Source organism: Podarcis filfolensis (genome assembly GCF_964270895.1).
Source record: "Podarcis filfolensis genome assembly, chromosome: 3".
Lineage (NCBI taxonomy): Eukaryota > Metazoa > Chordata > Lepidosauria > Squamata > Lacertidae > Podarcis > Podarcis filfolensis.
Window position 1 is genome coordinate 121,371,288 of NC_139606.1, and position 11,547 is coordinate 121,382,834.

General features: G+C 53.1%; 1 protein-coding gene across 7 annotated transcripts in view; it reads left to right on the top strand.

The window, feature by feature from the left end:
* Positions 1-6,922, top strand: part of DTNB (dystrobrevin beta) — a 106,876-nt gene extending 99,954 nt beyond the window's left edge. For all 7 annotated transcript variants that reach the window (XM_083605184.1, XM_083605187.1, XM_083605183.1 and 4 more), the window contains 2 exons: positions 792-827; positions 1,712-6,922. In XM_083605184.1, coding sequence (XP_083461310.1) covers positions 792-796 — 5 coding nt within the window. In that variant the 3' untranslated portion in view covers positions 797-827; positions 1,712-6,922. The remainder of the gene's footprint in view (positions 1-791; positions 828-1,711) is intronic.
* Positions 6,923-11,547: the final 4,625 nt, after the last annotated feature.

Below are 11,547 nucleotides of genomic sequence, written 5' to 3' on the forward strand. Positions count from 1 at the left end.
GGGTGGGATGCCGAAGCAGAAGCTTCACAGCACCATCTCCTGCCCCCTGGTGCTCCTTCTTCCACCAGGTCTTTGCGGAGGTCCCTGGTGGAGGGAGGGGGCTGCCCAGTTCTCCCCAACTGCAGTACAGTCGCATCCGACAGCAGGGAGGGGTTGATTCCAAGGGTTCCCCATGTACACAAAAGCGCGTGCCCTCTGCTCCCGATTAAAGTCTCTTTTTGTGCCCCAAACCGGCCCAGCACAAACAGAGCATTGAAGTTCCCTGCCTTGCTTGCGTCCGGCTTGTGGAATTCTGACCAGCCTGCCTCCAGCCGCCTATGGCTGAAATTAAATGGGCGTAAGAGTTAAGTGGGCATCAGATGCAATCGTATTGTCCTTAGTTTGCCTATCTGGTTGTCTTTGGAGGTCCACGTTGTCTTCCCATCAGATGTCAAGGAGATAAATTAACTAGACAACTTTTAGAAGACACCTGGAGACAGCCCCGTACCGGGGAGTTTTTAACGTGTGATGTTCGATTATGTTTCCAGATGTGTTGGAAGCCTCCCAGAGTGGCTGGGGCAAGCCAGATGGCCAGGGTATAAATAAATAAAATGACTTTTGTTGTTATTATTATTCATAATTCTTCAAAAATGCTTTTGGACATAAACCACTGCAGGTGCTTTCTTCAAAGGCATGGTATAGACCTTTCAAGATAAATACATAAAACCTTGCCTGGGTGGGGTTTTGCGGCTGCTGCCACCATTGCAGTTTGTTCCTGGCTTTCTCAGCCGGCCCTTTGTCTTGTCCCGCAGGTTAAGCGGAAGACTCCGCCCTGGCCAGCCATTCAGGTGAGCAGACGCCCTTTTCTTTTCCAGGTAAGGTGTAGGCACAGTTGTGTTTACAGAGGCAGATTGCAGGACTGCCTGCCTGCCAGCCACGCTGGCCCCCCAGTAGGCAGGGTCCCAGACAGGACAGGCAGGGAGACCCCTCTTTCGGGTCTCAGGGACTTCTGAACATCCCTTTTGCCCTCAGCACAGCCCCAGTGCTCTGAGCCTGACAGCTGTACCCAAGAGGCCTCCTCTAGTGCTGCGTTTTTGACTCTGTGGGGCCAAGCAGAGACCCTTTGTGGCTGCCCAGTGCACAGGGGCATAGCTTCCCCCAACTGAGTGCAGGTGGTGTCCAAGCCATTGGTGATGAATTTGTCGTTTGATGTGGGGGACCCCTCAGTATTGGGAGTCCCACCCTCCCTGTTCCTGGCGCTTAGCAGGAGGAGAGGCTCGCGGCTTCAGATCTTGGAAGCATAGATTTGGAAGAGTCATCTTTGCTCTTAACTCCTGTGACCACCTAATCAATTCCAGCAGAGCTCCCTCCTGTCCAAAAGGGCTTCTCAGAGCTTTCCTTCTCCACCTGGAGCTGAAAGGGCCCCCGACTGTGGCTCTGCTCTGGAAGGGATCTCAGGTGCGCGTAGCTTTCGAAGGACACGAACACGCCCTCCCCACAGTGCAAATGTCCCCTGGTTTGAAACCATCTTTGACAGCTCTTGGGTCTCCGCCAAGGAACCTCAGGGACTGTTGGAAGTGACATGAACAGGCAAGCCTGAGAAAATCCTCTGCGCTCTCAAACCAGCCACAAGCCCCTCCAATTCCCAGGGCTCATTGGGGGGGGGGGCTTTGGAGGGGCACTGGGTGGTCTCCTGCTCTGCCTCACTGGCTGCTCTGTGTCTTTGGCGCAGGTAAAGAGGCGCGAGCTCCTCTTCTCAAGACGTTTCCACATCCTTCCGACGAGGCATGCGCCAGCCGACACATCTGCCATTGTCAAGTCGCGAGGACTGCAACTCGCAGGGAAGCCGCCTCTTTTCAACGGACCACGTGGCGGCCTTCCTGGGGGGTGGGGAGGGCGGGGGCATCTCCTTTGGTTTGCATGTCCTGTTTCCATCCGTCTCCCCCCCCCCCCCCCGTGCTTAATTGGACAGCACCTCATCTCAAGTTTGGACCAGAAGACGTTGTCGAGAGCCGCTTCCAGGCAGAGACCGGCCACGTCTCCCACGAAGCATCCTCTTCCCTCCCCGGCAGAGCGGTCGCCTCACCACCCACGGACCACCCTCCGCGTGGTCTCCAGAAAAAGCAGACTTGTGATTCCATGTGGCCGAGTTTCCTTGTGCAAAGTGTGGGCGGAATGCTCTGTTGTGGAATGCGGAAGCCCCTCTGGCCTTCCCCACATGCCATGGATGTCGGGCTCCCTGGGCCATTGGCGGGTGCAGCTCACACAGGACAGGCTGGGAGGCAAGTGGGGTGGATGGCTCCCTGGGAGGTGGGCAGTTCTGGCCCACACAAAGCCCACTGGGATGAATGTGGCAGCACAGCCCCCGCTTCTTTCAACAGTGGTTGCACAGGGAGCATCCTGGAGGAATGTGCCCCATGTTCAGGGGATGGGATGCGCTGCTGCCATTTGGCTATTCCCCCCGGAGTCCCCGAAGGTCTTGTGCCGGCTCCGGTGCCAAGAGGAGAGGAGTGGGGCGGAGGGAGACCCAGCCTCTGGAGCCCGCCCTGTGCGGAATCTTCAAGTGGTGGGGCAGCAGCAGCAGCGCAGCTCACTCAGTTGAAGGGACCCACAAGGGGCATCTAGTCCACCCCCTGAACTGCAGGACTCATAAAAAGCAGCTGGTCTTTGAACAAAGAAGACCCTGGCCCACTTGGGTACTTGGCACCAGAAGCCAATCTCTCTACTACTGGCCTCGTTTGGGGTTTGGAAAGTGGCTCTTGGTGGATGGGCCAAAGGCGTGAATGGATGGGGGGGGCAGCGAAGGAAGGCAGAGCAATAATCCCTGAGCCCAGTTGGCACAGAGTGAGCTGCCCGGTTGCCCTGGCTCTCTGGTAGTGGGCAAGGGGATCCCTGCATGTCTCTCCATGTTCCAGAGAGAGAGGGGGAAAAACAGCCATGTTTGCTGGCGATACAGTCCAACCAAAATATTGTGAATGGGCTGTCAAGCAAGGAAAGGAGTGATGATAACCTGCTGGGTTCTTTGCTCAAAGCGAGAATCACAGAACTGTCGAGTTGGGAGGGCCCTCCAAAGGGCATCTAGTGCAACCCCCTGCAGTGCATCAAATGCAGCTAAAGCATCCCTGACCCAAAGGGCTCCTGGCCGTCCTTTGGTTTGGTGACGAGCCGCGTGCTGGACTCTGGCTGGTGAGGTGTCTGGGGAAGGAAGAGCTGCAAGGGAAACTTCTGGGCAAAGCACAAATCCCGGTTGGTGGTGCTGAAAGGTTCAGGCCTCAGCGCTTGAAGGAGGGGGGCTGGGCTCGATCCGCCCCTTTGGGCTGGTTTGGGGGAGCAGTTCTGCTTCTCTCCTCCCTGGGCGTTGGAAGTGGTCTCTCTGACTGCAGAGAACTGTCTAGGGCGGCATTTCTTTCGTTCTCGTGAAGGCAGCAGAAAGGAGGGGATTCGGAGCAGGGTTTTCTCCTGGGTCATTCTGGCATGTTGCCAAACGCAGGAAAGGCCTTGCTTGGCTCAGACCAGACACCCTCCACCTCGCTCAGCAGCCACCCAGAGGCAAAAGACAGCAAAGGAAACCCACCAGCCCCATCCCTTGCCACCTCCCCTCATTTCAGCCAGATTGTGCCCCTGCAATGGCCTTTCACAGCAGCAGCTCAGAGGATTGTCACCAAAGGTCAGTCCTCCCCCAGGTGAGAGCCCCTCCTGTCACTCCGGGCCCACTCCCACCTTTGGACTGGCCCCAGGAGGAGCCCCCTCCTCTGCCCCCCGTTACCCACTCCAAGCTACTGGTCAGTGATGCCCGAAGTGGCTACCAAGTCCCTGTCCCTCAACTCAACCGGGACTTCCTCTTGCTGCCAGCCTGCGTGGAAAGTGACTTCTATGCTGTGCTCCTTGGTCCCTTCGCCCCCCGCCCCCGATACCTTGAAAACTGCACATTTTAGCCACCAAGGGCTCTGACCAACGCTGCAGCCTACCAGAGCCTGCTCTTAGTCTTCCTGGGAGTGGCAGGAGATGGAGAGGCAGTCGGTGGCCATGGGGCCGCACACACACTCTGCCTCCCCAGCAGCCGCGGGCAAGGGGGGTTGTCGGCCAGCCCCACGGCTGCCTGCCATTTTAAACCCTCCAAGCCCTCGGCTGGTCTCAGCCTGGCAGAAGCTCTGCGTGGGGCTGAGCCAGGGTTTTCCAGGGGCGCCTGCACAGCCTCTGCATCTCTTGCTTCCCCAGTGACAGCCGGGGCTGCTTCCGGTTGTGGAAATCCCCCTGGCCGTGAGAAAAGGGGGCTGGGGAGGCGAGTGGGAGAAGGGGGCCGAGCCCTTCTCCCTGCAGGGGCCGTTGGGGAGAGGCCAGGAAGCTCCTGCAACCATCTTCTGCCTGTCACAGGAGCTGGAGCTCTGCCAGAGCTCCCTTGTCAGGCTTGCTGGGGGGCCCAGCACCGCCTCCCACTCTGCCTGGACCTCGGAGGCTCCCCGGTTTCTGCCTCTTCTCCAGGTGCAAAGCTTCTGCTCTTGCAGTTCTGGCAAAACAGCCTCCGGCTGCAGGGGGTCCAGCTTGGGCTAAAAGAGAGGGATTTGTCCCAGCCTGCCGGATGTCCCCACCCCCGCCTTGGGACACCGTCCGAAGATTGTTATTAATAATAACAAAGGATCACAGGGCGGAGTACAATAGAAAAACTCAAAAATATGTACCATAGTAGCAAGCAAAAGCAATGCGCGCGCACACACACACACACAGAGAGAGAGAGAGAGCCCAGTTTAAAAGGCCATTGATTGCTCCCTGTAGATGCTGGCCGGATCCCTTTGGTCCAGCAGGCTCTCCTTGCGGTCTGAAAGTGGGGCTTGGGCATGAAGCCTCTTTCCAAGGTGCACTTCGCTTGCTGTCGCCCCGTCGGCCGGGGCCTCCTTTGCAGCCGCTCCCCAAGGGCCCCCGCTGTCCCTGTGAGGTGGCTGCCTCCACCATCCGGGACTGCAGGCCTCACTGCTGCGTTGCCAAGGCCTCCATGCCTTACTGTGGCTCAAAGTGTGGGTCCCAGAAGGCTCTCTGTGGCTGGTGGGCTCCAGATGTGGGGGGCAGGATTGGTTTACGGTGTTGGCGGCCAGGCTGGCCGGCCATTCTGACCCCCGTCCTCCTGCTCCTTGCCTTTCATTCCTTGCACCAACAGCGACTAGTTTTCCCTTAACTTCTGCAGGGGCACCTCTGGGCTCCTGGAAGCAACAGGGAAAAACTGGATCATAGAATTGCAGAGTCGGGTCATCTAGCCCAACCCCCATTGTGAGGCTCGAACCCACAACCGTGAGATTCAGAGTCTCAGGCTCCACGGACTGAGCTATCCCAGGGAAGGTGCCACATGGGTGAAGGGAAGGAGGGGCTGGTTGTGTTTTGGTTCCAGGTGGGTCAGTGGCTCCCCCAATTCTCTTGCTTCTGGGGATCGGCAACAGAGCTGCTATTTTTTTGGGGGGGTCAGCTGCCTGTTCATATCTTCCCACACCACGTCCCCCCAGAACTGCAATTGGACTCTGTCTCCAGTGGCATCTGTTGCCCCTGAATCTGACCTTCCCTCAGAACAAGCATCCATGTGCAAAGTTACGTCCTGGATCTTTTTGTGAAGCAGGGGTGGCAACTGTGCCAGGCCCCCCCAAGCCCCTGGAGTCTGGGGGTGGTGGGCTTTGGGTGGGCTCCTGGGGGAGAAAGCAAAGCGTCTGAGCAGGGACCATCTTGCAGATGCCTTCTGCGTTTTCAAAGTCACCCATCAGCCAGGTGGAGAAGGCCTTGGCAGGCAGACTTGGCGCCTGTGCCAGCCCAGGGCCCCTGCTGGCAGCCTGCCCTTCGCCCGGGGGCTTTCATCCCAGTGACTCGAGGCCTGGGGAGCTTTGCCAAGTGAAAACAGGTGTGGGGAAGGTGACCGGAAAGGAAGTCGAGGCAGCGGGAGCTTAGAGGGCAGCAACTGTGCCAGGGCTCTGGGGCTGGGGTGGCCGAGAGGAGCTGCTGCTGCTGCTGCTGTCGTCAGTTGTGCGTGGACCCAGTTCCACCTGTCCAAGGTTGCCAGCTAGGCAACCCCTCAGGCCTGTGCTCTGCAGATACCTGGCTAGTGAAAAGGAACAGTCTCATTTTGCAATGCCTGTCAGAGGCCTCTGGATATTAGTTGCTGGAAATTGCAAGTGGGGAGAGGATGGGGTCCTGCTTGTGGGCATCAGGTTGGCCACCGCGAGGGCCGGGGACGTGGCGACGATGTTGGAGGGGAGAATGTGGCCGGGTGTTTCTGTGGAGCTGCAGGAGGGAGACCAGAGGAGAGTGCGTTTCCTCCCAGGTGGGAAGCGGAGGCGAATCAGCCAGATGGCAAGTGGGGGCCATGATAAGCAGAAAGCGATCAAGGGGGTCTAGGCCACGGACGCTCATGGCGGGCATGTTCCTGATCTCAGGGTAGCCAGGGCTTGTGCCATGCCGCTGGGGCTCCCCTGAGTTAGCCAGGCTGTGAGGGAGGGCTGTGCAGGGCATTGGGGATCTGTGCCCTTCCAGAGCCCTGAGTTCCTAACAGGGCCTCAGTTGTGAGCACATTGGAGAGGCCACGTGGGGTCTGTGTTTTCCAGCCCAGGCTAGATCTCAAGCGATCGCTAGGACTGCAACGGACGACGGACGCTTCCTTGTCCGCACACCCAAATCTGTCTGGGTGCTAGTTGACGGCCAGTGTGAGGACCTTGTAAGAATTCCAGTTTACAACCACTTCCCCGCTTCTCATGTCTCTGTGTTTGCCTGTCTGTGCGCGCGTGGGAGCACACACTTGAATGTACGAATGTGAGTCCTGGGCATGAGTGTTTTCATTTTACAAAAGAAAAGGTTGAAATACCTGGGAGATTCTGTACATGTTGGGAACACGTCTAATTGCAAGCTGTAAACTGGAAGCCACGTTCTCTCATCTGCCAAATATTTAATAAAACGAGTCCCGTCCATCTCACTTGGTGTGTGCCCTGAATTTCCAGTGGGACCAGGCGGGTGATCCGAGCGAAGCCCCAGGGGCGCAAAGCCTCATTTGTGTGCCCCTTCCATGGTGCTTCCGCTAGGGCAGAGGCCTTGGCAGGTGGGCAGGCGCTGGCTCCCTGGTGCACCTTGCGCTGCCTGCGGTCCCTCCTTGCCTCTCCTGCTCTCCTCCTCCTCCTCCTCTTTCTGGCTCCAGGCGGCTCCTCCCCAGACCCCTGAAAAAGCCAAGGCCCAGAGCCCTGTTTGTCCTGGCCGGATAATGAGGGGACGCCACAAAGGTCCCCCGCGGTGTCATTGAGCCTGTGTGTGTCGGCACCTAATGAGGCTGGCGGCCGACTCGGAGGGTCAAGGGAGGCCTGGGCTCCTCCTGGGGCGCTGGGGTCAGCGGGGAGCAGGGAAGGTGAAGGGGTCAGGCTACCTCTGGAGATGGACAAATGGGGGTGGGGGTATTAATTCTAGAGCCTTGTCTGGGCCGGGAGGAGGACAAAGGAGGGGGGGCTGGCCTGCCCTTCCTGCCACAGGTTGCCATCCAGTCCTGGTGCGTCTGGGGCAAGGCGGGGAGAATGTAGGGACCTCTCCCCCCCATGAGAGTAATTTTATAGGCATGTACTTTATACCCGGGGACGCGGGTGGCGCTGTGGGTTAAACCACAGAGCCTAGGACTTGCCGATCAGAAGGTCGGCGGTTCAAACCCCGTGATGGGGTGAGCTCCCATTGCTCGGTCCCAGCTCCTGCCCACCTAGCAGTTCAAAAGCACCTCAAAGTGCAAGTAGATAAATAGGTACCGCTCCAGCAGGAAGGTAAACGGCATTTCTGTGCGCTGCTCTGGTTCGCCAGAAGTAGCTTAGTCCTGCTGGCCACATGATCCGGAAGCTGTACGCCAGCTCCCTCGGCCAATAAAGCGAGATGAGCGCTGCAACCCCAGAGTCAGCCACGACTGGACCTAATGGTCAGGGGTCCCTTTACCTTTTACCTTACTTTATACCCAGTCAGACCAGTATAGCTCAGTGTTGTCTACACTCTCCAGGAGTTGGGTCTCCCAGCTTGACCTAGAGGTGCCGTTGTGGGCTGAACCTGAGACATTCTACTCCATGGGTCCTCTGCGGCTGAGCCTTCCCTGCCAAGGCCTTGCACACCCAAATGCTTGTCTCGGGACTCGCAAGGATGCTCAAGTGTTTGCCCTGGGGGGCTCGGGGGGCCTGCGGTGTAGTGGCAAATCCTGACAGTGCTGGCACTCTTCATGCTGAGACCCTTACCCAGGCAGAGGCCGCAACAGCAAGGGTTGGACCAATGCAGACATTGTGGCCAGTTCCCCACACCCTTCAACTCTACACCCCACACCTGATGAAGAGCTCTGGTGGACTCAGAAACTTGCTCATTACTTGCTCGCTATTGTTGTTGCCCACCATCCCAATCTCTGAGCGATGCAGGATTCCAGAATTCCAGGGACTTGCCCAGGATTAATGTTTCCTTCTGGTGCTGGAGGAGACTCTGGAGAGTCCCATGGACTGCAAGAAGATCCAACCTCTCCATTCTGAAGGAAATCAGCCCTGAGTGCTCACTGGAAGGACAGATCCTGAAGCTGAGGCTCCAAGACTTTGGCCACCTCAGGAGAAGAGAAGACTCCCTGGAAAAGACCCTGATGTTGGGAAAGATGGAGGGCACAAGGAGACGGGGACGACAGAGGACGAGATGGTGGGACAGTGTTCTTGAAGCTACAAACATGAGTTTGACCAAACTGCGGGAGGCAGTGGAAGACAGGAGTGCCTGGCGTGCTCTGGTCCGGGGAGTCACAAGAGTCAGACATGACTAAAAGACTCAATAACAATGTTTCCTTTGGAAATGAGGCACAGTGGAGACGGCAGAGTCTTTATAATATATAATAATAATAATAATAATAATAATAATAATAATAATAATAATAATAAATTTATTTATATCCCGCCCTCCCCAGCCGAAGCCGGGCTCAGGGCGGCTAACAACACTAAAAGAGTGCAACATTATAAAAACATTATAAAAATTAATTAAAATCAAAATTGATGGCAACCATAAACTAAAGTTTTGTAAAGATTGCCGAAGGAGGGAGTCAGGCTGCGCCCTGACCAAAGGCCTGGTGGAACAGCTCTGTCTTGCAGGCCCTGCAGAAAGATGTCAAGTCCTGCAGGGCCCTTGTCTCTTGTGACAGAGCATTCCACCAGGTTGGAGCCGCAGCCGAAAAAGCCCTGGCTCTCTAAATATGGTTTATTTACACATATACAACCTGAGTCTATGATGGAGGGCTTCACGGCATCAACACCCCCAAAAGGGTCTTCTTTCTCCCATAACCATAGCCTTGGCTTCCAACAGAAATCAAATGTTGCTCTGACTCTCTCTCCAGCTTGCTGTTTTTCCTCTAGCTCACCTCACTGCTACTCTCTGCTCTCAACTCTGGTTTGTCTGTTGAGGGAGGGGCTCCAGCCATTTGGCATCTCACACCCAGACCCTTAATCCCCATCACCTCACCAGGGAGCCAGCTTGGCTGTTCCAGGAATTAGAAGGCTTGATTAGCTTTTAATCAAAGGATTAGAGGGGGCTGGCATACACATAGCCAAACTCATAACACTATTATTATCATCATCATCATCATCATCATCAAAAACAACAACATCAGTTTTTATACCGCTTTCATTCAAAGATCACAGGGCAGTTTACAACAAAAAAACACAAAATGCACAACATAATAATAAAAAAGACAACATCCCCCCCACACATATTTTAAAGGCCATCAAGTGTTTGACAGCCAAAGGCCTGGTAGAAGAGGAATGCTTTTGTCTGGTGCCTAAAGGTGTATAATGAAGCTACCAACCGAGACTCCCTGGGGAGAGCATGCCACAGACAGGGAGCCACTGCAGAAAAGGCCCTGTTCTCGTGTTGCCACCCCTCCGGACCTCTCATGGAGGAGGCACTCAAAGAAAGGCCTCAGAAGATTATCTTGGGGTCTGGGTAGGTTCATATGGAGATAATAATAATAATAATAATAATAATTTATTATTTGTACCCCGCCCATCTGGCTGGGTTTCCCCAGCCACTCTGGGCGGCTTCCATAGAAACCAAAAATACACTAAAATATCATACATTATTATTATTATTTTTTTAAATGATATTTATTAAAGTTTCAGAAAAAGTTACAAAAGTAAGAAAAAGAAAGAAAAAAGAAGCAAAAAATACAAAATACAGAAAAAATAAAAACAATTAAAAATAAATCAATCTTTCCATGTCTTGTCTTTCATTTACTTGTTTCCCTGATCTCCTCACACCTCCCTTTATTGTATTCCAGTTCAGTTAGTTAATTCAGCAAATCCTTTCCCTCTTTGTTTCTATCTTAATCTTTTATCTTAATATATTACAACTTTACATTCTCACCTGTTAATAATCCATTTTTACATACTCCTTTGTAACATTACTGCTAAAACCACTTAACTTCATTCCGGCATCATTCTATTTTTTTTTAAATTAAATATTTATTGGTATTTTCAAGAAACATATAGCAAACAAAAACACAAAAATAACCAAATTAAAAACAACACTAAAATCCAAACTTAACAGAAAAATAATAAAAAAAGAAAAAAGAAAAAACACATAAAGTTTCAGATACTTATTTTCCTTAACCTTATTTCTCAGACCTCCTCGCACCTCCCCTTCTTGTATTCCAATTTAAATTGTCAATTCAGCAAGTCCTTAACTTATTTCTTCACCCTAACTTAAACGTTTATTCTAACATACTATTATTTTACTTTGCTTCTTTTTTCCATTTCCTCAATTTATTTTTGCCAGCCTTATTTTCTTTTAATTTAAAAAAGAAAGAGAGGAGAAACCAATTTTACCTTATTAAAATTACACATCAATACTTATACCTCCTTACTTATTCTTAAACCTTTTTCCTAAAGTCGACCAAAATTTCCCTTCCACGGTTTCCCCAATTTCCATACCACTAACAAAAAGAATATAGCAAGAAAAAAAGAATAAAAGACAGATTATACTTATATACCCTTTGGATTTCCAACCTCCACCCACCCTTTTCCCGGTTCCAGTCCCCAACCAATACCCATCAGTCTTTATGTTCTTTAGCCTGGAGATCTCACGTCCGAGGCCCTTATATCTCTCTCAGTTCCTTTCTGCCGGCCTCTTTGGTAGTCCTTGATGTTAAACCCCAAGTCTCGGAGAGGCTCCGGCCCAACAAGATCCATGTTACTTCCAGCCCGTCCTCCACACTTAAAAGCGAAGCCTACGGGGTATTCTAACTCTTGCTTCAAATTTCTTACAAATCCATATGTCCCCGAAGCTCCAGCTTTCGCCTTCAACAATTCTGTGATCCTCAGGTCTTCAGATCTCCTCCAAAGGGGATCTCTCCATTTTTCGGACTCCCATTCAAACCGGGCTTTCCACATCCAATTTTTATTGTCCTTTTTTGTCATCATGTCAGGCCTCCTATTACCACTCTCCTTTGACTCATGCAGAATTCCAGCTCCTCCTTCATTTTCTTCAAAAGCAACATGTTGTTCCATCGTGTCTACACTTTCAGTTTCATTTATTTGTTCAGTAGAATGGGCTCCCTGTTTCAAA